This window comes from Orussus abietinus, unplaced genomic scaffold (genome assembly GCF_000612105.2).
Source record: "Orussus abietinus isolate OABI.00-Male unplaced genomic scaffold, Oabi_2.0 scaffold256, whole genome shotgun sequence".
NCBI lineage: Eukaryota > Metazoa > Arthropoda > Insecta > Hymenoptera > Orussidae > Orussus > Orussus abietinus.
In genome coordinates this window covers 16688-43297 of record NW_019394401.1, presented here as the reverse complement: position 1 = coordinate 43297, position 26610 = coordinate 16688, and the positions used below count along the sequence as shown (strand labels likewise).

Sequence of the window (26610 nt, the reverse complement as noted above, 5' to 3'; positions counted from 1 at the left end):
CAAAAGGATAATCCACAATTTTTATTTCATCGTCATATTTTTATCGCGTTATCGCGAACGCAAATCCATGAAGAAAGGGTAAGCCCTGATTAAAAATATCACTTTTTTATCATTTCATCCACTCCATCCGAAAGGATAATCCACAATTTTTCATCTCATGGATCCCTCGTCCAACTCTACCAACTCATTTCACGCGATATGCGTAAAGTCAGAATAATCAACAATTTTCATTTCATCGTCATATGTTTACTGTATCATCACGAACGCGAATGCATGAAGAAACGTTTAAGCCCTCTTCGAAAACATGTAATTCTCATCTATTCGTCCATTCCATCAAGAGGGAACCATCGATGAACGTCAGGGGCCCCGCAGGCCCCTGACACGGCCCTGGGTCGGTATTTCTTCGTCGAACACACGTACTCTTGGTGGGTATGCCTCGAGTCGTGCGGGTGGCATGTACGAGAGAGAGGTCTAAGAGGCCCTAATGCATTCGAGGGGGAATGCGAGTCTCTCGATGAGTCACTCGACTTACCGAACGAGCCGATGCACTCCGAGCGATAGACAAGGGACCGCCACGGATTTTGAAAAGCGCCGAAAAATCCGGAAAGTAAAAGCGTCTTCGCAAACTCTTCAAACTGCACCGTTCCAATTTGTATTTAATTAAAAAAAAGGAAAAAAAAAATTATTACGATCGATGGTTCCCACGGAAACTTTTTTTTCCCAGCATGTGTACGGTGCATCTGAGTTGGAATATATAGATAAAGGTAAAGTACGGATAAATGCCCTGGTAGAATGGATATGCCACGTTTTCCAGATCTTTGAGATAAAAGAACTTTCAGTACTTGACGTCCCTGCTTGCATAGCCTTTCCCCCCGGCACTTCACTTACGACGCACATCCCCAAAGTACGCACGCGCGTAATGTCACGATCGCTTAAAGAAATCAGTGCATCGGATTTGCCCGTAAAGTTTTTCTAAACTCGAAGCAGCTGTTGTAAAAATAGATAACTGACCCGCAAGGTAACATCTTTACCCCATTTTTATTTTATAAATATAACAAATAAAGACCTCCGTTTTCCTCACCACTCCTTGTAACGTTTACTTTGATATGTACGAAGGCATCTATCCGCATCTAAAAGGAAAGATGCCTAAACTATCACATTTTTGGTACGGATACAGGCCATTTCTTGTAGAAAGTGATTCCACGAGGATTGCCCAGATTACGAGGTTTATTGCATTTCATGTCACGTACATGTCGAGTATTAAAGTCTCATATACTATAAGATGATGTTTTTCAAAGTTTTTAATGTTGTCTTGGAATTATTTCTTGATATCCAAATTAGGAAATAAATGTTGTCCTAACGTAAATACCCCCCTCCCTCAATTTACGTCATTATTTTTTGTTATGTGTGTATATGTATGTATGCATTTCTAAAACTTATATGTATTAACATTAATTTGCAATATTTTTTCTTTTGTCCTGACAAACGTTACGTAATTTTCATTCGCGTTAAACGAATCTACGTGAAACGGATACACCGCGTAAATTGAGGAACGCTTGTACCTACGTTAACCATTAAAAACTATTTTTGTTAATTTTTATAAGTTTAAAGATAACTTGAAAACTTTTTTTGTTAACTTTGCTAAGAATGAAGATACGATTTTTTATGCAAATTGATTATGATTTCATTTATTCTCCCTTAGGGCATCTATCCGTTCACCAAAAGGCATCATACCCGTGTGGGATAGATGTCAAAATCGAGACCTTTCATATTTGTGTTCCGTTATAACAACTATTGATCCCGGGCAAATAAATGTAGAATGTAACGACAATAAAATACTACGATATGATATGGATATGAAATTGTTTGGAAACGAAAGCAAATGATGACTTTAGAAGTGTACGTTAAAAACGCAGGCGTCTATCCGTACTTTACCCTGTAACGTGTATAGATGAAAGGAACGCCTAATGTGCGTTAATGTTGTATTAAAAAATACAGGAACATTCGAGGGGGCTCGACGAAAATTACAGGACGTTCGATCCGTACCAAAATAATTGTAGAATATAATGAAAATGAAATATCACGGTATGATATGGACATAAAATTGTTTGGAAACGAAAGCAAATAAGGACTTTAGAAGTGTACGTTAAAACGTAGGCGTCTATCCGTATTTACCCTATAACATGTATAGATGAAAGGAACGCTTAATGCCGTATTAAAAATTACAGGAACATTCGAGGCGGCTCGACGAAAATTACAGGACGTTCGATCCGTACCAGAGTAATTATAGAATACAATGAAAATAAAATACTACGATATGATATGAACATGAAATTGTTCGGAAAGGAAAGCAAATATCAATTTTAGAAGTGTATGTTAAAGCGTAGGCGTCTATCCATACTTTACCCTATAACGTGTATAGATGAAGGAACGCCCGATGTGCGTTAATGTTGTATTAAAAATTAAAGGAACGTTCGATCTATACCAAAATAATTGTACAATATAATATAATGAAAATAAATTACTACGGTATGATATGAACATGAAATGGTTTGGAAACGAAAGGAAATATCGATTTTAGAAGGGTACGTTAAAAACGTAGGCGTCTATCCGTACTTCACCCTATAACGTGTATACATGAAAAGAACGCCCGATGTGCGTTAATGTTGTATTAAAAATTAAAGGAACGTTCGATCTATACCAAAATAATTGTACAATATAATATAATGAAAATAAATTACTACGGTATGATATGAACATGAAATGGTTTGGAAACGAAAGGAAATATCGATTTTAGAAGGGTACGTTAAAAACGTAGGCGTCTATCCGTACTTTACCCTATAACGCGTATACATGAAAAGAACGCCCGATGTGCGTTAATGTTGTATTAAAAATAACAAGAACGTTCGAGGCGGACGGGAAATTGTACGGGAGGGACGCGGCGAACGTGAGAGGGCAATTTGGCTAAACAGAACTCGCGTAAAAATGGTGGGAGCCGTCAAGACGGCCGGGAGCGGTCTGGCGTTTTCGATTTTTGCGAGTCGAGAGGCGGCAGCCGCCTATTAGGAAACGAGCCTCGCCACGACCGTGCGGTAAGCTAAGCGGATAATATTAGCGAGCGTCTCTCGGTTTATTACGCCGCCTCGGGGTTAACCGCGACGTCGGGGTTAACGAGGTTAACGGTCAACGATCCTTTTTCCCCGGTTAGGCTAGCTTCGGTCGCAGAGCCGAGAGAAAGCGCGAGACGCGACGATTCGAGGGATATCGATCTTGGCCCCGAATCCTGATAACGCGGGGCTCGTCCTGGCGCCAGGATAAGACTTATCAGATCCGGCGAGTGGATCGGACAAATCGTACCGAATTTATTTCTGGGAATTGACCCTCGTCCCTGTATAGCCTTCCCTGTGAGGATATTAAAAAAAAATAAATAAAAACAAAAGCAAACGGAATTATATAAATTTGTCCACAGGAGGAATTCATGTCGATGATCCTGATAAGGGATTCGCGGTCGATACGGCGATATCAGGGACGGGTTCGGGACGATGCAGAGGGGAAGCGTCCTCGCGCATACCTTGAGAGAAAAAGGTCCTTGAATTTCTTGTGAATTCAAAGAATTCCATTGTTTGTCTTAAATAAACTCGAATAAACTGAATGCAACATTTCTTCGGAATAATGACAACTTATTTGAGCAAAATCATTATCTTTTGAAATGACAGGATATTTCTTTGGTCCTGTTCAAAGAAGTATTTCTTTGGTTCGATGAAATGGCTCTTTTTTTCCTCAGGGTAGATAAGGCTTATCGGGTAGGTCAAGCAGATTGGATAAATAGCTTATCATTTCTTCTTCGAAATTCATCCTTGCTCACAAGGACATTTTTCTCGATATTGTGGAATTATTTGAATTTGTCTATAAAAAGAACGCATGACAAAGAGTCCCGATGATCGATTTCGCGGGCGATACGGCGATATCAGGGGCGGGTTCGGGACGCGTTATCTTCACCCCGGGGGTGGAATATGGACGACACTCGGATGGAGGTGCTATCTTCGAAAATCAATTTGACGGTGTCCTGATACCAGTGTTTATCCTCCGGTATACGCGAAATTTCACGAGTCGCGGGAAAGCGCGAGGCAGAGGCGAAACTTTTATTAAATTCCAAGCCGGGCGGCTGGTTTTTCGTTTTCTTCCCTCCCGCTCGCGGCGGTCTCCTCTTTTTGCGGGTGGCTCTGCCTCCCCTCGGCCCTTTTGACTCTTTCTCTCGTTTCCAGAGGGTCGGGCACCTCCGAGGCGTTCCAGGGTCTGGCTGGAAGCGAGCCAGGAGCGCCTGGCGGCGCGAGACCCGGTGTACAGAAGTGTCGGTCGGGTTGCCTGCGAGCTGGCGCTGGACCTCCGTGACACTTATCACGGTTATCACGTATCCACTTACGCCGCCTCAGAGAAGAGAGTGCACGAAATAATATCCCGCGAGAAATGGGGTCGTTTGTCGAGAAACCTGGAGACAATCTGGGGACAAACCGGAGACAATGCCCGTGGAATAAAGCCGACATCTCAAACGCAGTTCAACAACTCGGGGTTGATAAAATATATATAACGAGGAAATAAAAATACTTTTGATGGTTAACTGATTTTTTAATCAAATGTATTAGAAGTGGCAGGTTACTGGGACTTGAAGAAAAGTCTCCGTGAATCGCTGGAATTTGGAAAATCGGGGGACAGGGTACCCTTCCTTCGCGCGTTTCGACAATTTGGGATTAATAAAATGCTTTCTATGATGAAATAAAAATGTTTTTATGGCTAACTGATTTTTTAGTCAAATGTACTGGAAATGTACCGGAGGTTATTTAGAGATGAAGGCAAAGTTGGTTACGTGAGTCGTTGGAATTCGGAAAATCGGGGATACGCTTTCAATAGCGCACAGTTTAAGTGACACCCGCTGACTGCATAATGTCACTTAAAATATAAGTTTCCGGTCTGACACGGGACTGAGAAACTCAAAGCGTTCCTTAAATTCCTCTAGATTATCCGCGGCCACTGGCTGGCACAAATCGCCCACTGACTCAGAAATCCAGATATTCTGAAATTCAGAATTTCAACGGCGCCACATGCCGCTCTCCTCCCCTTCGACCGAAATTCCAGCTTCGCTGCATTCATCGATTCCGCATAATTCCGGAGAAAATACGCCCGGACTCCAAAAATCGCAATCATCGGTAAATCGGGGCACCAGATTCCGCGCGCATCCAAAATGTCGGACGACTTCGAGAATAAACTTCCGCGAGGTAAATCGTTCGGCAAATCTTTGGTGAACGCGTTTTCCCGGACTGCCAGAAAATTCTAACGTAGCGAAATCCCTTTTTCAGGGGAATCTCTTCTCGGGAGCGAGCCCCGATTTTTGACTCAGAGATCTGACTGTTCAAAATTTGAAAATTTCAAGAGCCTCCACCTCTTCGTCCTTTACTTGAAATTGCAGTTTTATCGTATTTGTCGATTCCGCGTAAGGCCGCTTGCATATCGGTGACATACCGTGACGATACCGGCAAAACCAGTGCCGGCACCGGCTTTTCTGCCAAAAGCAATGTAACTTTCATTTATTTACATTATTACCACTGAAAAAAATCGGCAGCGGTTTTGTCGGTCGGGGACAAACGGCGTAATTCCAGAGAAAATGTATCGGTCTCGAAAAATCGCAATCCCCGGAAAATCGGGATTGTAAATTCAGCACGTGTCGAAAACGTTGGGCAACTTCACGGATAAACTCTTCCGTGGAGTAAATCGCTTGACAAACCCTCCTGAACGCGTTATCACGGGTGGTCGGAAAATTCCAACGACGTAGCGGAATCAATTTTCCCAGGGAAGCCTTCTCCAGAGGAAGGGTCGCGACTTTTTTTACTCAGAAATGTGGATATTTGAAATTTCAGGAGCCTCTGCCTCTTTATCCTTTACTCGAAATTGCGGCTTCACCGCATTCGTCGATTCCTCATAATTTTAGACAAAATGTGCCCGTCTCGAAAAATCGCAATCCCCGGAAAATCGGGATTGTAAATTCAGCACGTGTCGAAAATGTTGGGCAACTTCGCGGATAAACCCTCCCGCGGAGTAAATCACTCGACAAACCCTCCGGAACGCGTTATCACGGGTAGTCGGAAAATTCGAACGACGTAGCGAAATCACTTTTCTCAGGGAAGCCCTCTTCGAAGGAGGAGTTACGATTTTTTTCATTCAGAAAGCTGGATATTTAAAATGTAAAAATTTCAGGAGCCTGGGCCTCTTCATCCTGTCCCGAAATTCACCGCATTCGACGATTCCTCATAATATCAGAAAAACTGTACCCGTCTCGAAAAATCGCAGTCCCCGGAAAATCGGGATTTGTAAATTCAGCACGTGTCGAAAATGTTGGGCAACTTCGCGGATAAACTCTCCCGCGGAGTAAATCACTCGACAAACCCTCCGGAACGCGTTATCACGGGTAGTCGGAAAATTCGAACGACGTAGCGAAATCACCTTTCCCGGGAAGCCCTCTCCAGGGGTAGAGCCGCGAACAACGCGAGAGCGGTTTTTGCATACGTCGAACGTTTTCGCGGATTCGCGGGCATTATTCCCCCCCGGGGGAGCACAGGACGAGACGAATCGTCGCTTTTGGCCCGTCAAAAGAAAAACATCGCGGGAATTGCGCGCGGCCGTGGTGTTCCCGTGGGATTGCCGGCGAAACTCGGCTCCACTCGTCCGGACCGATTGATTCGCGGCGCGGCCCGAAAACGAAATGAAACTAATCGAGGGAGAATTCTTCCGTTGGGGCGGCAAAACCATTTTATCGGACCGGAAAACGTTAATGTAGTATCGGTCTCGTTGATGGATTTTTTCCCTCTCCCCTTCAATTTTTTCTTCCAATCATTTCTCGGCGGTAGGTAGCCGTCGAAGGGAGCAAAGAATCAATTTCATGGACGCCCTGTGGAGCTGGTGCACGTAACGAGTGAACACGAAACGCGGTAACGAGGAATCAGCTTACGTCCCCCTTTTAACGGAATTACCCTACATTTCACGGTAGCCGCTGATTAACGCGCATACATAATTGCCACCGTCATTCTCTCCCCGAGACTCGAGGGCACACGGAGAAAAGATATCTGTTAAACTTACAGAAAAATCATGTACATAAAGCTGGCATTGCCACTGTAGCACAATTCAATAAAATTTGTTGCAGAATTTATTGCTAATTTATTGCTATTTTATTGCGCAAAAAAAAATGTATTGCTCTTATAGTTTTTTCGATAAACTGTGGCGATGCCAGCTTTATATTAAGCTGGCATTGCCACATTTATAAAAATAATAATACAGCAAATGTTGATAATCGACGTATATGCATGAATTTATTGCTAATTAATTGCTCCCAAAAAAACCAAACTTCGATTTTTTTACTCACCCCTAAAGGGGTGTCACCACCCCTAGTGCCGGTAGCAGCAAGGCAACATGAAAACGGTGAGAAAAGACTGATTTCTTAAAAGGAGATTTCATTGCTAATTAATTGCTCCTAGAAGAACCCAATTTCGAATTTTTTGCACAACCCCTAAGGCGATATTCCAACCCTTAAGACACCACCGTAACGTGGCCATATAAAATTGTAGGGTAATATATGATTTCTTCATGGAGAAATTAATTGCTAATTAATTGCTCCTAGAATAACCTCATATCGAATTTTTTGCACAACCCCTAACGTGATAGTTCACCCCCCAAGACAGCACCCCGGCATGGCATAGATTACAGGAAAATATTTGTTAGTGTTACGGATAAACATCCGGAAGTATTACAGATAAGTAACTGTAAAGAATACAACTTGATACGTATAAAAATAACGGAACAATATATGGGAAGGTAACAGGACAGTTTTGTAAAGATTGCAGATCAAATTCTGTAATAGTTACAGATATACATTTGTAAGGTGTCACGATATTAAAATGTTAATATTAGAACTTCCCTAAATTCCTAAATAGTTCTTTTAATGGGATATTCTCCCACGTGTCGAAACAGAAGTCTAAAATTCCTTTACAATCGAGAATTAATCATACTCAATCTTTCCGGTGGTTATAAAGGAGTTTTTGATTTCCGTTTGTCATCCTGCATACCTATAGAATATAAGTATACCATTAAAATGATTATCAGGAATTTTAAGAAACTCCAATATAAACATTTTAATGTTATAGTTTAAAGGTTGCATAACATTTGACTTTAAATTTCTTTATATAAATATGAGAAAGACAACTTTTTAAAAAATTTAGCAAAGAATACTTCCCTTGGATTTTTGACGTATATAGGAACTTGTTAATGTTTGTCACGATCTTTAGAAATCCCTGAAAAACGTGAAGTAATATTTTTGTTTAGAACTTCGTCCATCGAGATTGACTTACCATAATGTGAAGTTATATATTATGGACACAATAATTAATGTGAAAATACTAAAATCTTCAGATTTGATCCATAACGCTTTTCAATGACTTTTCCGAAAACGATAACCCGAACAGAGTGAATCTGTAATATCAAAGATACTTTTTATTGCCCCTACAATTTTATAATGCTTCAAATATCCCAGTTTTATCCCTGTCAATATTAACAGCCATTCTCAGCTGCATTTACAGATGGCTCTTACAGAAATATTTCTTCTACCTGTACAGGTGAGAAAGTAAAATTAGCTGAATTAATTGTTTAACCCCTTGCCTTGCGATTTAAATTCCAATAGCGCGTGCCATAAACAACAAAAGTGTCGGTCATACATTGGCCCATTTCACGATTTGGCTGAACGTTCAAAGTCTCACACGTTTTGTTCACGTTTGGCCCGATTGATATATACCACGTCTCTCACACGATATTGTAAGTGAAGGGGTTAATGGGGCAGCTTTTAACAGTATCGAGAACAGACCTTTCCAACAGACAGACATCTGTAACCTTCAAGCGCGTACTTTTCTCCGCGTACCTCGGCATTATTATAATTTCCCTTTTTCTTTTCTGTTAACATTACGAGGGACAAGAAATCAGGAATCTTCTCCTGCTATGTCGGAGGTTTTGCCGATGCGGTTGCTGGGATATATTCAGCCAAGGAAAATATGCAAGGGGCGTACTTTCGTGCCCCCTCCTTCTCTTTGAGTGCACCGATGGGATGCATCGGGTTGACATGCGGACGGGTAGTTGCACCCGTTATACCGAATGACGGTAATCCTTGGAAACGAATCTGACGTGCCAGATTTGTGCATGCACCGGCATGATTCGATTCGTTCAGCCGCAGCGGAAACGCATTAAGCCCGATCGTACGGCGCGGTACGATAGCAAGGTACATGCCGCAAGTGCAATGCTTACCTCAGCACTTGCGACGTCGCTATTTCAATTCCCAGTCCTGTATAAAATTGTCAAAACCGCGGGACATCGCGCAAAGTAACTAGATTCGGACCAGCTACGAGTGCCCCAACAGCGATGCAAACGTGACATGGTTCTTTCAAGGGAATATCATTCACTTCCAAAAAGGTAGCCATGTTTGCTGGCCAATGATTGAAAATACGGCGCCGGATAAGAGATAAATGATAAGGATAAAATAAAGAAATGCATAAATGGCAACATTTCCCGCCTCTCCAAGTCAATTTTCGCATGATTTTACAGAACGATCAGGCATTTCTTCATTTCCAAAGCACGATTTCAATTTGTCCTGGTACTTGTTAGCAAATCGCCGACATGTTTCAAAATGGCGGTCTTTCGAATGATGCAGGGTAAAGTCAAAGACCGACTCCTGAGGGAACGCCTTGTCTCTTGCGCATCGCGGCTACTGTAATTTCAAAAACTTCGATCGAGTGATTTATTTTACTTTTCGCTTTTTTAATTTGCGAATCTCGTCCCTTGGCCAACTAAGCATTGACAAATCAGGGAGGAGCAAGCTTCCCCGGTGGAGCAATTAAACCGAACGTTGAATTCTGCGAGGTGAATTTACCTACAATAACTCTCCTCCTCGGTCGGAGGGCCCTTGAAATAATTCCAGGACGAAATACCGGAAACGGGGACCGTGTTCATCAACTTCACGTTCCGCCCTTCTGCGACTTGCTATTTCCATGAAATATTACTCGTTGTCTCGGCCGAACCGAGGCGTGTAAATTTCTTTTTCCCTTCCATATCGTGAAATTTAATTCCGTTCTTCTCGCCCCGCTTTTTAGTGGCCTTCCAAATGTCGAAACTCCCGCCAGAGGGCATTGAGAAAAAATATGGGAAATTTCGGAACAATCGCCCGACGACGTTGTCGGTTGTCATCGAGACGTATCCTTGACGGATCAGGGCGACAGGAGCCGTTCCCTCGGGTTAGCGGGGGCATTTGTCCTGCAGAAAGACGTCCGAGGACCCTCTACAGGAGGAAACCCTTTAGGGACCCCGTCTTCGGAAATAATCGAGCCAAAATGGTGGGTCCGACTCTTTGGGATGGCAAACGAGCCCCTCGACCTGCGCAAGCCGTTTCCCTGGTGGTGTCCGCGATGAAGAACCTGAAGGAGACCGAGGGTTGTACCCTTGGAAAAATCGTCGGGTACATATCCGACGCCTACAAGAAGCGAGCTCCCAAAAGACAGGTAATTACCCATTCAAAAAGAAAAAGAAAATGCCAGTACAATTGCAGAGAAAGAAATCAAGAGAATAATTTTTTAAGCGATACTCGTGGAACGGTAGTACGCGTAAATTCCCACGTTACGAAAGGAACCCGTTGTGTTAATTATTGACATTTAATGTGAGATAAAATATAATTAGAAAGTATGAATAATTATGCCGAAAATAAGCACAACGATCTAGAGGCATTTCGCGAAAGGACGATTAAAACATTTGCGACCGCTGCCGTGAATTCACGTCACTTTAAATTCTATTTCTGATTGCCGCTTACGTGAATCACGTCCATAACGATACAAGATACAAGTTTGCGGCAACCAGTTTCAGAATTTCATTATTTTCGCCGGTACTCAGTATTTGAAACGGAAAATAATTGCCGGTCGCGAATGCGTTAAGGATAATTCATGAAATCTAATGATTCTCTTCAACTTGGGAATTTCATATCCAACACGCATGTCAGTCACGCCTGGATTTGTTCATCTGCTGGGTCGGATAGACAAGAATATATAATAATTGCAAGTTATTTTACTCCCGTAGGTGGTAACCGCCCTGAAGAGAGGGATCGAATTCGGGATCCTGAAGAGACGAAGGGGTCACTATTTCCTGACCTCGGAGCTGGAGGACCGGTCTGGACATCGGAACCTCGCGGAAGCATCGAGGTCGCGAACGGTCTCCAAGAAGAAGACCGTGACCAGGAAACATCGCAGGCGGTCCCGGGTCCCGAAGAAGATCCCGAAGAAGTCGGCGAAGCGACGTCTCACCAGGTCCTACTCCCTGTCGAACATGTATTACAACCCGAGCTACAAGGCGGCCTCCTCGACCGGCTCGGCCGAGGTTCTGAAGAAAGTGACCAACGAGACCGAGTAAATCCTCGAGCGTTCTCCATCTTGGGCCACCATTATCTCTTCCGGTGGTTAGGAAAACGTAGAAAAAAAAAAATCGAAAATCGCAGAATACCCAGGACCCCTCCCTTGTGAATAGTCCGTGGCGTCAGTCGAGGTCGGCTAGGATGGATTTCGATGCAACTCGAGGAGCACCACCCAGCATCAACCTCGAAATTTCCCGCGATAACTGATAGCAAATCGAGGGATGAAATGTGTCGAAACGTCCAGCGATTCTCGCGAGTGTTGTCTGTCGAATGGGATCCTGGCGAATAAAACCTGGACAATCTGCCTGGAATTGAATTTAACTCCTCCACCCCTAAAGGGAAATTCATCCAACCCCGGTGAAATATTCCCTATGAAATGGTATAATTAATTTCAAGTTGCGAATCGGAATTACGGGCTTCGGTTTCCTCGAGCCATGACGAGAGATTTATCGAACACCTCCGAATATTTCGCATAAAATTGTATAATTAATTTCAAGTCGCGAATTGGAATTACTGGGGTCGGTTTCCTCGATTTTTCTTTAGAGAGATCACCGTAGAATATTTCGTAAACAATTTTCGTCTAGTGACTCAGCTGTGAAATAGAATTATTGGACCTGGTTATCTCGTTTGGCTCCGCATCGATGTCGCTTTTCAACGAAAATGGGATATCGGAGTCAAGGGGAGACACCGTCCGAGAGCTTAGCCAGGTCCTCGGCAACTTATCGAGGAAACTGGGTCGGGGTACATCGGATAGATGGCAAGTACTGTACGATGACGATGATCGCAAGAGCAGTGCTCCCGGCATGTCGCGAATGGAAGCCCGTGGGCGTCGTCGACGGTGTTGTAGAATAGTCGGACGTCGACGGAGGGTCGTGAAACGACGCTAATTGAGCCCCTAATTGGTGGACGATGCTGCCAAGTGCAAACGGCGGAACGTGGCTAGGTTTCATCAGATAGTCACGTGCAGGGAGGTTAACGGCGAAAAAGTTCCGGCGGTGGTAATCAACATTTCCTCGGGCCTGATGGGGGAATTAGGCGGAAAAAGTGGAGTTACAGGCCAGGGGAATTTAAACGGGAAATTAAGGACACCTAGTAACAAGCCACTAAAAACAGAGACCGCCCATTGCCAATGCCAGTTTCCAACCGAAGAAACTGCCGTCTCAAGTAATCCACGTGATACTCTAAGACAATTAACCCTTTCGTTACCTTGGACGAGATATCTCGCGACCCAATACTGGCCGATTAACGCTTTTGACGAGATATCTCGCGACCCGATACTGGCCGATTAACGCTTTTGACGAGATATCTCGCAACCCGATACTGACCGATCAACGCTTTTGACGAGATATCTCGCGATCCGGTAGTAGCGGATTAACGCTTTTGACGATAATCTAGCTTCCTAGCACTAATATTTTGACATTCTAGACAAATTATTTTGTGTTCTGCGTTTGAGTTTTTATGTCGCTTATGGTATGTCTTGAGCATTATGTTATGTTTTGACGAGATATCTCGTCAAAAGCGTTGATCGGCCAGTATCAGGTCGCGAGATATTTCGCTAAAAGCGTTAATCGGCCAGTATTGGGTCGCGAGATATCTCGTCCAAGGTAACGAAAGGGTTAATCGGCCAGTACTGGGTCGCGAGATATCTCGTCCAAGGTAACGATAGGGTTAAAAGCCCATTACTTCCGTGATGATTTCATTCGGAGATGGATCGATGACATCGCCCAACAAATCACTGAAACGCAAGGCGTCCACTGATTGGAAAAAAATCCCCCCTTGAGTAATTTATCTCAAGTTTTCTGGTGACTAAGAAGCGCCATAGTTTTCATTCTTTACATTTTCCTTTCTGTGAGAAATTGATAGGGTATTAAGTAACGAGCCATTAAAGAGGTAACTCCAGTTTACAGTTGCCAGTACGTCCCTCGAGTAATTTACCCGATATTTCGGAGTGATTAAGTCGCGCTATTTTAATTTTCTCTTTCAGAGGGAACCCGAAGCACTTGACCGTCTTTCACGAGCGGCATGTAGGCATGTCGTCAGAAGCTCGTTTGACGATCGATACTAATTATGCCGCATGCCACCCTCGCTTAATGGTCACGCCGCCCGTCGTGGCAGCCGGGCCCTTTAATTAGCGGCCAGGAGGCTTCCGAGATCGCTGCTGCTCTTCTTCTCGTTTCACTGAATACACAGGCCTCGGTCGGACTCTGGGCCCTATTAGAACCCCTTAGGAATTGGACCAAACGAGCTTTTCCACGGGGAGGTCTGCGCAATCCCGCGTGAGATTGCTCTCTTTACGCGGGGCCGCGGGTGCGCGCGATAAGACTGATAAGCGCGGCGATACGTTAACACTAGGTTTACGGGACCCGTCAATTTGACGGAATTCAAACTTCGCAAAAGAAATACCGAAAAAACCATAGTATTAATTTTAACCATTTTTGTATCGGAAATTAATCATTTCATCCAAAGAATTTGTACACACAATTATTTTTTCCTAAGCCTTCTAATTATTAAAATCTGTATGTAGTATACCTATCTCTACGAAACCCGTCAAAATGACGGACTAGCTAATTTCATAAACAATCCATATATATTTGTTTCGTTGCAGGGAGTGTGAGGCGAAGATGAGAGTGAAAGTTTTCATTGAAAGTGGAGAGATAGAAGGATCTTCGGATAGTGAAGAGGAAAACTTCTTGAAAGGGTGTCGTAGCAAGAAAAGGATGCGTATTCTTTCTAGTTCTGACTCCGAGGATGAGAGGACGAGCATTCCTATCATTTCCGTGATAATTTTTAAAAAAGCATTTTTTACTTATTAATCATTTATTTAAACGTAAAGCCTAGTGTTGGTTAATTCAGACTTAATTTGAATAAATCGATTTTTTAAAGAAAATGCGTGTTTTCGTTTACCCGTCAATTTGACGGGTGCTCGTAGAAACAAGTATATAAAAAACGCTCGTAAACCTAGTGTTAATGATCCGGTCTACTCCGCGTTGATTTTAGTACATTAAGGCGATACGAAAGTGATCCAAGGAGTCTCATTCATGAAACCGTTCTTCCGGGGTGTACCAAATCGTTGGAAACTTTCCCATGAATATTCATTTCTATGAGCTTTGTTTGTAAATATTTTGTTATTTATGAAAAAAGAAGAAGAAGATCTTTCATGGGGGTCGAAGCCTTTCTTAGAGCCTCTATATTCGTGTGGCAAAGTTTCACACGATCCGATACATCTCAGGAGAAAAGTTTCATAAACGATTGACCCCTCGGGCACCACCTTCGTGTCGCCTTAACTCGTAGACAATTTCGTCGCACGAGAGGACCTTTCTTTTCAAGGGACGAAGTCTAGCCCGAAAAAATACTGAAAATGATATGACACGACTTTTCGTGCCTCATCCTGTCATTGACGCCAATCGAGACCGACCGAGCGATGTAGATCCATTGCGTAAGACTTGCGCATTAACGGGCGCCCGACATGCCGCTACGTTAATTATGTCACGAATTAACTTCCGTTGGAAACTTGCCATAATTTGCCAGAGTCTCCCAGTAGAAACGTTTCTTGGCCTTCGCGAGTGTCCCCGAGGGTCGACCTTTGGTAACTGGCCTCGATACACTTCGGGAATATCCCCAACAGTCGACGAATTGTTCTCCGTATAAAATATGAAAATAAAAAAGAAAAAAAATGTATAAGACTCGCACGTGGCTCTAATTCCTGTTTCACCGGAAGAAGAATTCTGGAAAATTGCAGAAAGGCTTTCTGCACAATTTATCCGGTATCTATAGATATCTTATATAGACTATGCCTTAAAAATGTCTCATCGAGATTTCTCGAGTTTTTGGATTTTTCTTTTTTTTAGGCTATTTTAGCTCTTTTGGCCAGGGTCGACGGACAATATGCGCGTCGTCGGAATGCGTGGGCAAATGGGGTTAATTTAGACCGCTTGCATGGGCCTCGTTTCAGGTTGGGCTAGGTCAGCCGCATTACCCACGTGTACTCTTCCCTGTACATAATGCCCCCCGAGGATATACTTTATATCATTATTTATGAATCGTGCCGCGTGTTCGCGGGCTAATCGACGCCGTTTATTTATTTACCCGTGGCCCTGTCATTACCGCCACCAAACTCGCCGGCTTTAATTTACAGGCGTATAAATTTAAATTGCCACTGGCGGGTGTGTAACAAACGCGCCGCGTCGACACGTCGGCCCGAAGGAAAAATAAATCCATACACGACTCAGTGAAAGGGCCACGTGGTCCCCGAAAACCGTATATGACATGACAAACATAAATTAAAAAATGATAAGAAATTTCTAGGAGGATCTCATTCCTAACAATATTCCAAATCCCCCTCGTCGCCGAATAATGGGCATTACGGGACCGACCGAATGATTTATCTCGGCCCAATTTAACAGCCGATAAACTTGAATCAGTATCCGAATTTCCCACTTGAACTTGCACCGCGCATTGGTGTAAGATTATTTATAAAAATTATCGTTACATTCTCACGAGAAATTCCGGAGTAATCTCCAGTCCATTCGGCGCAAGCGAAGCTGATCCTTCAATGTCTCTCTGCAACGTCTCACTCTCAAACAAGATGGATCTCCCCGGTTAAAACTGTATCAATTTCCGTCAAGCAGAAGAATCCAATGTAGAGAAAAGGATGGAGATGTGTACATCTTCGATTTATCGCGGATGAGCTGTATGAAGTTTCACTGCCGGCAGTTCGCGATGCATCGGGGGCAAGGAGCGGAGAATGTCCGATTTTCTCGGTCTCGGAGGCGCGCTCATTAATCGGGAATTTCAATTAATTCGAGAAAAAGCGCATTCGCGTGGAATTCCTCGATAACTTCCGCTCTTTCCGGGACAGGCACGCGAAGAAGATCCGCGAATGGCTTGCGGTGCACTCACGGAAGGCACGAAGGCGAGTCCGTTTACAATGCACTCTCGTCACTATCAGTCTGAGCGAACGTCGAAGCTTTCTACTCGCGAGCTAATTCTATTTGCGAACTCGCCCATAGTAGTGCACGCTTCCGGGAGGGAAGAACTTTGCGGAATATCGAGGTACATATGTGTGATAACGCGGATGGAGGGAAAGATGGAGCGAAAGAGATGGGAGCCACAGAATGGGCAAGAAGGGTGGAGGAGCGTAGGAGCTTGAACAAAATTCAGGATGGGTTCTGTCTTCAAGGTCCTCTTCAGGGACGATCGTCTTCGTAAGCTCGTCAGGAGAGATTAACCCTTTCGTTACCTTGGACGAGATATCTCGCGACCCAATACTGGTCGATCAACGCCTTTGACGAGATATCTCGCGATCCGGTAGTAGCTGTATTTATTTCTTCCTTTTAGCTATACGAATAGAATTAGTTATAAAATATATTCATCTAGAATGTCAAAATATTGGTGCTAGAAAGCTAGATTATCGTCAAAAGCGTTAATCCGCTACTACCGGATCGCGAGATATCTCGTCAAAAGCGTTAATCGGCCAGTACTGGGTCGCGAGATATCTCGTCCAAGGTAACGAAAGGGTTAAAAGTCATCAAGGGAACCGATTTGCAAAGTCTGCGGATCGAGCTTTCGCGAAGATTCATCTGAAAAAGAGGCTGCAGTATCCTTTAAGGGGATTGACATCCTTGGTAATTATCATGGGAATTATTACTCGGCTGATCGGTTACGAGTGTTAATTAATGTTAATAGTTACCGCGTGTTTGCGACTACAGTAGATGGGATTTTGTGTCTAATATGTTTCATAAAGTTCCTCCTTTAGGAGAAATAAAAAGAAGGAGTTTCTAGGCGTAAGTTGCACCCCATGAAAAGGTAAAATCTGACTTGTAAAAATTGGTTATTACCTTTTTATGAATATAATTTCTTTTGTATTTTGATGATTAATTGCGAGGAGTACTTGCCAAAGATTACGGTGTCTCAAGATTCCCGAGAAGACTGAAAATGGAAAGGGAAGGATGTGCGAGCTCCCGTGAGAAAGTCAAGTTTAAGAAGACTTCGTGACTGCACCTGTAGCAAGTGGTTAAAGAGCTTAGCATACTCGGTACTCGAGTTGTCTCATTAACTGTTTAAGTTACTTAGAGGACCGGCAAAGTCTTTGGTTCCGTCCCGACAACAGGCTCTATACCTTTCAACATCAGCCTGGGATTTAACGCAGTTGCTTAGTGCAACGCGATCCGTAAAAACATTGTTTTAAGGTGATTAAACCTTAAAGGGGCTCGGCTCTTGCCTACGAAACCCTTCCATAATTCTATAATTAAATCCTAATAATCCCGCAATTCTATAGCTATTGCGACAGTCAACAGAGCAAAATACTAAAATTACTCAACTCTTCACCCTCGATATTCATGCATGTCATGACAGCGAAGTGTCACGAGGATGATTGAAAATCTGTTTTCGATAAAAGCAAGGCCATCGAGCGCTTGCTCGATTTTCACCCGACATGATGTGGTCGTCGAAATTATCCATTGACTCGGATTCGTCATTTTCCTGTCAAGGAGGGATGTACCGAGAGGGTCGTCAAGCATCATTAGGACTCATGACACCCAAATACCTTGGCACCCTTGTGTCTATTTCAAGCAATCGTGGCATCGTCATCGCCAGACATAGCGTTGGATGTACGAAGGCTGATTTCTCGACAGATTTGCCACGGAAATTAGGACTTAATGACTGCAACGAATGCGTAATAACCTATGCCTGTTACACCTTCATTTTTTCGTTCTCTTCTCTTTTTTCTTTTACTGAAACTGATCGAGGCCATTTCCTCTTCTTAGCTCTCAGAAGTCCGAACATTATTGAGCACATTCAGGAGTATGAAGAGCATCATTGCGTTTGGTTCTCAAGAGCCGGAACATAATTGACTTGCATTAAAAAAAGAAAGAGTACATATAAATAAATAAAGAATTTTATTCCAAGTAAATATATACATATTTTTTCCTTTGGCTTGATATAGTAGAACGCGTATACGTTCAATATTCATCGACATTAGCAGAGGTAAGACTCCAAGATCGGAATCATCCGACCGTAATTACGCATTACGCGGAGTTAAGGGTTTCCGAAACTCCGGTCGGATATTTGCGAATTAATCATTCACTTTGGGCAACCCCAACTTCGGAGCAATATGTAACGTGACTAGCACCGAGCACTGAAACTGAGTACTCGAGGTGTACGAGGGTCAAAGTAGTTAGAGCTGAAATAATTAGTGCATTATTGTCCAAGTGCAAAGAACGAGGTATGACGCTCACTTTCCGTGTCGATATTCTGCAAATTTTTGTGACCGAATTTGAGCCTTCCAAGAACATTTTCATATCATATCGAGTGGTCCAAAGAGAGGGCAGTCAATGTACATTGATAACGCACTTATCGCGAACAATGGATTTATCACATAGAGATAATAGGAGTCCCAGGTGATACCTATCACAAAGTGCGTCATGATATTTTCTTTTTTTTTCTCCACGGCGTAAATAGAAGTGATACCCTCAGTGACTAACTTTCAAGTCCGCTACCGAAATATCGAAAGTAATCAGAGTTATCAAAAATGTATTGTATAGGCCGGAGGCAAACTCGACGCATCGATCTTTGCATCTAATCTGCAATGCCTTTATCAGTCTCCAAAACCGTGCACTGACAAATCGTACGTCCTCGACGGTAATTAAGATATCTCCGGCTAACATGAACCTCGTTTGACTTTAATTGCTAAAATTAACCGAAGCCGTTCTCGCGTGAAATAAAAATCCAAAAGAAATCTGAAAAACCGCCGAGCAAACGGGCGGATACCCCGAACATATTAATCCCCCTTAATGAATGAATTTTAATTAAAAATCTCCGTTATCAACGTAGCGCGGTGCTGTAAATCTCCCGTATTATCTCTCTTTAAATATTTCTCCGCGTGCAATTCCGCCTTGTTCCTCGTCGACGTTTTCCCGCGGAAAAACGAGCGGAGCGAAGAGAGGGAAAATGATGCTCGGCTTAAATTCTCGGCCGATAGGGGATCGCATTTTAAAGGATGCATCGTTTAATACACCTTTAACACCGGTCGCGGGTAAAACGCGTCAGGTATCGGCGAAAGAGAGAGAGAGATGGCTCGCGCTATCGATTGACGTCGTCATCGCGACGGCGGCCAGACGAGGAGAGGAGGAGAAAAGAGAGAAGAAACCCGGAAAAAAGAGAAAGAGATGAGACACACAGAGAGACGAGAAGAGACGGAGAGACGGAGCCGGAACGGGAAGAAAGGGCCTTAAAAGGAAAGAAAAGGGACGGAGCCGAGTCAAGAGGGCTGAGCAAGAAAAATGCGACGGCGAGTTTTTATCCGACGAATTTCCATAATTTTTCACCGGTATAAATCCACGCTCATTGGGATTTAAAATCCTGTTAGGGAGCCCGCTGGAAGACGAGCGACAAATTCTCTTATAAGCTTACGTCAAGTGCTTCCGGTTTACGGTAAACACTTGTAACTCGGTTTAACCAAAGCTCAAAGAAAGAACTTACACCACATATCCCAAGTGTCATTATAAACTTGACTACCAAATTGTACCACGAAAGTCACGTTGACACGATGAAACAATCCTCTTAAAATTCATCTAATTACGCGAGACAGAATCTAATGGACCGGCAGCATCCTAAAAACAAACGAATTACCGATAATTTTACATTCGTGGATATTAAACCGTCGGTTCTGAAACAATGAGTAAAAATGAAACAATTATAATATCGTCCTCTTCCACGTTTTCTGTCCTTACATTGCCTCTGCCGGTGATACTTGAAAGATGCTACGCGACCACTGTTTGACAATTTTCCCAGCGATAAAAAAGAATCTCCCCTCACAATGTTCGTACGAGTCGAGAGGAAAAACACGGACTATAATTCAGTACAAGGAACGCACAACTAAGCCAATTTCGCCTCGATTCTCAAATTTCCACGTCTCTTCAGATTTCAATTACTGTTCCGTACTTTTTTAATCACTCCCCCCTGCCCTCCGGCTCCCCTTTTCTGGAACCTGGCTTGGGTTCTCGACGAAATTTTTCTCGCGACCAAATTTTTCCGAAATATTCTCCCCGGAGGGTCGACGCCGTTCCTGATTAGTGGACCTTCGGGGTAGGACGTAGGGGAATGGTCGGACGGGTCGCGAAAGTGGAAAATCTATATCGGTTGCGTCTCCTCCCGACGAGGAGCAACGCGGTTTACTTCATGGAACGCTATTTTCACTACACCGAGTGCAGGGATTATTTTGAGATACGACAAATCCGAGTTGCGGCGGCACGAGATTCGCTTCCCAAGAAACCCGGTTATAATTGCACCGATCCACTTTTTTTGGTTTAAATTCCTCATTCTCTTGACTTTGGCGAGAATTACCTTGGCTATCCAAAATGATCCCCCTCGCTGTACGATTAACACCTTACAAGTAAAATATCACCTTACATGCCGAAATGAATTTAGCTCCGAGGTAATTATTGAGGTAAATTTGTTGTCATTCGGTGTGAGACTAGGTATCGAAATAAAATAAAAAATGATCTTACCGAGGAACTACTCACTCGGAAGTCAGTTAAAACGATTTCTTTCATTGAAAATCGATTGCCTTTGATTTCGTATAATAAGAATGCGATTCGGTAATAAGTGACGTTCGGCCTTAAAATTGTGACAATGTTTCCGGTAATTTCCAACGACTTCCAGTGATTTCTGCTTGAGATTTCTGGCAGATTACCGCATGATTTCGAAAGTTAAAATCCATGGTTTCGTGAGTGAATCTTGCATCTTTCCAGGGAGCCGGTAATTCGCAATGACGCCACGAACTGCATCGAAGAGGAAACGAAGAAGTATTGGAAAATATATTTCTAAAGAGCCAGTCCAGGCCGTTAAACGGGGAATCGGTCATGAATTTATCGTCCGCCATCGTGCAGACGCAAAGGGGGTTCTCTCTTCATTTGACGTAGATTATGAACGAAGAAATGAAAAGTACGGGGATCCCTCGTTGTTTCTCTCTATCTCTCTCTTGGCGCGCTTCGGCGCTCCCGAAGAAAACCAGATATTCTCCCTTTGAAATGTACTACGACGGTGTTCGAGTATCGATTTGCAGAGTGTTCGATTGCACAGTCGCGTGTCACGGAGACGCGACTCGGTGCTCGATAGAGGGAGAAGTATTGTTTCACTCCGGCAAATTGAACGTCTCGTGATGAGCGATAATATTTATTCGAGCAATCAAAACATCGCGTAAAGTGGTCTCCTATTATGATAGGAGACATCTCGAGGCATTTGGTAAAACTTGCTTAGTAAATAGAAAAATAAAGAGACCAGTCAATACAACTCGATCGGACGAGTGGTGAATTAAAACGCGGGAGTTATCAGCCAGACCGTCCACGTGGTTTGATAAAACTTCGTTCATTAACACGCGGTAGATTTACGAGTACGCGATATCCACATTATAAACACCTAAAACAATTCGTTCACGGTTATCGGGATATTTCGCCGGCGGATTTACGAGCACGCCATGCAAACATTACGAAGCGACGAAACCCGAAACTTATCACAAGTTCCACCTGGATAATAAATTCCTAGAATGTTCGGGGCGAAATCGCCTCCTAGAATTTCTTTCCCCGAGTCGAGAAAGAAATTATTCTCGGAGAATTGGTCAAGGCTGTCTACTTAATTAGACATCTCGCGACAAAATTCGCGAAACCTTCCATCAACGTCTCCAACGATACCAACACTGAGATTTCACATCCTTACCTCTCGGTATTATTCGAAGAAATATTTCTTCGTTTCAGTGAACATCTTTTTTTTCATAGAGTATATACTCTCTTAAAAGTTTCAGGTACGCCTAAATTCCCGAAACCTTCCATCAACGTCTATTTGAAGTAATATTACGTATTTTACGAAGAAATATTTCTTCGGTTCAATGAACATCTCTTCTTTTTTTTCATAGAGTATACCCTCTTAAAAGTTTCATGTGCGCGAAACCTTCCATCAACGTCTATTAGAAGTAACATTTCGTTAGAAGTAATATTACGTATTATTCGAAGAATACAATTATTCGAAGAAATATTTCTTAGGTTCAACGAACATCTATTTTTTTTTTTTATAGAGAGAATACTCTCTTAAAAGTTTCAGGTACGCCCAAAATTCGCAAAACCTTCCATCAACGTCTATTCGCAGTAATATTTCGTTAGAAGTAATATTACGTATTATTCGAAGAATACAATTATTCGAAGAAATATTTCTTAGGTTCAACGAACATCTCCCTTTTTTATAGAGTGTACTCTCTTCAAAGTTTCAGGTACCACGAAATTCGTCCTTCCAGTGGCGTACAAATGCAGACAAACATTTGACTCGTCTAGTTCGGCCTCGCGGATTTATTGTCCGTGATTTCCACTCCTTATCGGCGCGATACCGAGCTAGTTTAACGAGCTCGCGATGTACCGGTTACGAAATAATTGCGCGTCTTGCGCGGGTGGGGAAAATGGCGACTTACGTCAAGTCGGCCTTACGGGCCGAGACCTTGGCGAGCGGTGCCTCGTTCCTCGGGGCTGGTGCTTGCACGCGTGTCGCGAGTCACTGGGTCAGGTGCGATAATACAGGTTTGACAACACCTCTCGCGTACGCACGTGAGCACAAATCCGTGCCGGTTAAGTTTGCAAGCAAAAGCGAAACCGGCGAGGCCGGAACGGGAACGACCGGTCTCGCGAGATCTGCTCTAATGGCCCCTTGTTTGAGCACAAGTTCAGTGCTCGGGTGTTTGTAAAAAATGTAAATTTTTTTAACAATAAGTACTGACAGAGAACGTGGAGGTTGAGATGCGTTCCGGGTGGATGTCCAACAGAGACTAAAAATTTGTCTTCGGTCCGTTCGGAAAATCACATTGGAGAAGAATCGTTGGAAATTGTACGATAGTAGGAGAAATCCGCCACCGGATGGTTCGGCACCAGGGTGGACACCCCGACATCGCTCTATCGACGTCTAATTTCCGCTTTTCGAGATCTGGAAATCACTCGAGATGATTTCTCAGCATTCCCATATAACCGATAACTGACAGGAATTTGTATATATTTTTTAGTAGAAGGAATTCAAAGAGAAATTCAATGCTCAATAAGAAAAAGAACGCCAAAAAAAGAAGAGTGAGAAACAAGTTCGTCTCTCGATTGTCATCTCTAAGAGAACAATGCTAAGGAAACCTTTAATATCACTCGAGATGATTTCTCAGCATCCCATATAACCGATAACTGACAGGAATTTTGTATATATTTTGTAGTACAAGGAATTCAAAGAGAAATTCAATGCTCAATAAGAAAAAGAACGCCAAAAATGAAGTGAGAAACAAGTTCGTTGTTCGATTGTAATCTCTAAGGAGAATAATGCTAAGGAAACCTTTAATATCACTCGAGATGATTTCTCAACATTCCCATATAACCGATAACTGACAGGAATTTTGTATATATTTTTTAGTAGAAGGAATTCACAGAGAAATTCAATGCTCAATAAGAAAAAGAACGCCAAAAAAAGAAGAGTGGGAAACAAGTTCGTTGCTCGATTGTAATCTCTAAGAGAACAATGCTAAGGAAACCTTTAATATCACTCGAGATGATTTCTCGGCATTCCCATATAACTGACAGGAATTTTGTATATATTTTTTAGTAGAAGGAATTCAAAGAGAAATTCAACGGTCAATAATAAAAAGAACGACAAGGAAATAATCGTAAGAAACAAGTTCATCCCTCGATTGTAATCTCTAAGAGAACAATGCTACGGAAACCTTTAATGATACTGGGCGAAGGTTCTCGGAAGGACCAAAAATTGAATCCTAGATATGTATTTATTAGGACATTTTATAGAATATAGTTTAATTTTAAGTTACGAGGAAAAGGGACTCTCCTTGCGATGGTTTAGCTTGGCAAATAACATCTTTATCATCGTCGAACAGGTGCGACTCATCGAACGAGTCAGGGTATTTCATACGAGGCATTGTTCCCTGAGAAACAAATGATTTAGGTATTTTTCACGTTTCAATTCCCGAGGGTGCGGTAACGTGCAAGGAGCAAGAGGCAATTATGGAATGGGCAAAATGGTTCGAGTTATTCGGCCGAATTCTCGGTAATAAGTGAACGTAATCTCGTAGGAGGAATCTCGGGAAAGCTTTCGGAGATTCGCGTCGCGGTATGTCACGCTTCCTCGAGTTTCTAATCCCCCTGTGCAATCGATCCGCAATGAAGGCTCGCATCGGGATTAAAGCCTCGACTTGCGCATCCCTGGGGAAGTGCAAGTAGGATCAGGCCGGCAATTTTCAAGGATTCGCTCGCGACGCGCCGATATTGCCTGCGGAGCACGTCCCAATGTATTTGCACGATTCCCACAAATTCCGTTCCCCCCTTCTGGAATCAACCGCGTAATCCGTGCGTAATGACCAACGCGTACGTACCCCCGCACATATGCACAGAAATCGCTAGACACCCTCAGACGCATCCGCGCTTTTCTTCCTTCGACGTCCGATTTCGAAGTGCGAATCTCTAAGGGCGATTTTCTCTCGCCGCTCGTCAGCTCTTCGCGATTTTCCCAGCTGTAGCGGATGAACAAAGAGCCGAAGAGCCGAGATTGCTCCGAGAGATTTCGAGCACAATTTCAGAGAAAGGGTTGCACCGCTTCGGAGCGATTCCAAGCGGTGCGGAACTCGAGCTTCTCCAGCCCTTAGGGTGCGTCGTCCCGGAGACGCTCCCCAAGTGAAACGAATCCTACGGGAGATCTTCAAGATTTTCCCCGCGATTTCAACGGTAGAGATCAAGACCAGGGCCAATTTCACGGAGGTTTCGTAATTCCTCCTTTATGGTATCGTATTCCTCTTACACTGACGAGGAAGGTATCCCAGGTCGATCTCTCCGATTTCATTTCTTTTATAATAACGTTTTAGTAGATTAAAAACTAAGCGACACGTATTTTTTTTTTATCTGCCATTAAACACTTTAAGGGGGTGAAACCACCATCCAAAGTAAGGCATGTCAAGGGGCGATTTGGCAGTTTCACCCACAAGAACGTAATATTTTTTAACCAATCCACCTGGAAAAGCTTTCTCGTAACGAGAAAAGAAAAATATAATTTTCTCAATTAAAAAGAAAAATTAAGAGGTGAGCCACCCCTCACAGGCCTTACTTTGGATGGTGCTTTCCCCCCCTTAAAGTGATTAACGGCAGGAAAAAAAAAATACGTGTGGCTTAGTTTTTTCTCTACTATAACATATTATAAAAGAAATCAAATCGGAGAGATCGACCTTCCTTGTGAGTACTAACACACGAGATGTGGAACAAAGATCGGAGTCGGTCTTCACTTTCCGCGAATCTTACTTTCCTTCCGAGAAAGCTCTTTCCCGGTGGAAGATTGCTCATCCAATCGCACTCTTTCCTTCTCTTTCCAAAGCAAATTCCGACGAATGCCGGCCTAATCGTCCCGACCTGGCCAGGCACTTTAACACTCGTCCACGAGTCGTTCACGCAATAGTGCGTGATCGTGCGGCCTTACGAGGAAGGGAAAAATTGTCGAGAGGTCGATCGCGGGATTTACGATATTGTTCGTAAAAGCTAAAAGCCCGCGAGGCACGCTCTCGCCTACGAATTGCGACATTTTTCTCTCTTTTTCAATTTATGGTTTTTTTTTCCTTCTTTTTTTTTTCGCGCGAAGACGTCCTCTCACACTTCGCGCGTTTCGCCACCTCGAATTGTGCAAGGCCGGATTAAAATCCGGTCAGCTCAGATCGTTTTATTATTCATCACTCTACGAGAAAAAAAGCCACATCGTCGAGACGACGCATGAATATAACAGTACCGCGAATAAATGAATTAAATGCCCGAGGCCGTTAACGCGACGTTTAAACATGTCTCTATAAAAATCGGGCGCCATTGAAATATCCGAAATAAATTTGGGGCATATTTCAGTAGTCCCCTTTTTCATCTTTTTGACAGAAATGTGAGAGAATTGCAGGCGGCCAATCTTCCCGAATTAATTCGAGAGGTTCGTAAGCGTGATTACGGATGCGAAGGGTTTCACGCGATCAAAGGGATTGCAGGGATATTGCGCGGTGCGAGGTAATAATCGAAAACGGAAATGGCAATTATCCGGGGGAATCCGCTCCGGGGAGCGTCTTGGAAATACCTCCCTCGCGA

At 43.3% G+C, this 26610-nt stretch overlaps 2 protein-coding genes across 4 annotated transcripts in view; one reads left to right on the top strand and one right to left on the bottom strand.

Annotated features, from left to right (window-relative positions):
* Positions 1 to 26610, bottom strand: part of LOC105701092 (microtubule-associated protein futsch) — a 110833-nt gene that overhangs the window by 74540 nt on the left and 9683 nt on the right. The gene's annotated exons all lie outside the window — the stretch shown is intronic.
* LOC105701093 lies at positions 10377 to 11624 on the top strand. Its single transcript, XM_012427536.1, has 2 exons — positions 10377 to 10583; positions 11152 to 11624. The coding sequence occupies exons 1-2, from the start codon at positions 10416 to 10418 to the stop codon at positions 11479 to 11481; spliced, it is 498 nt and encodes a 165-aa protein (XP_012282959.1). The 5' UTR covers positions 10377 to 10415; the 3' UTR covers positions 11482 to 11624.

Coding starts and splice junctions, on each gene's coding strand:
- LOC105701093 (XM_012427536.1), top strand. CDS start 10,416: ATGGTGGGTCCGACTCTTTGGGATGGCAAACGAGCCCCTCGACCTGCG. Junction 10,584..11,151: donor AGCGAGCTCCCAAAAGACAG/GTAATTACCCAT, acceptor TTACTCCCGTAG/GTGGTAACCGCCCTGAAGAG.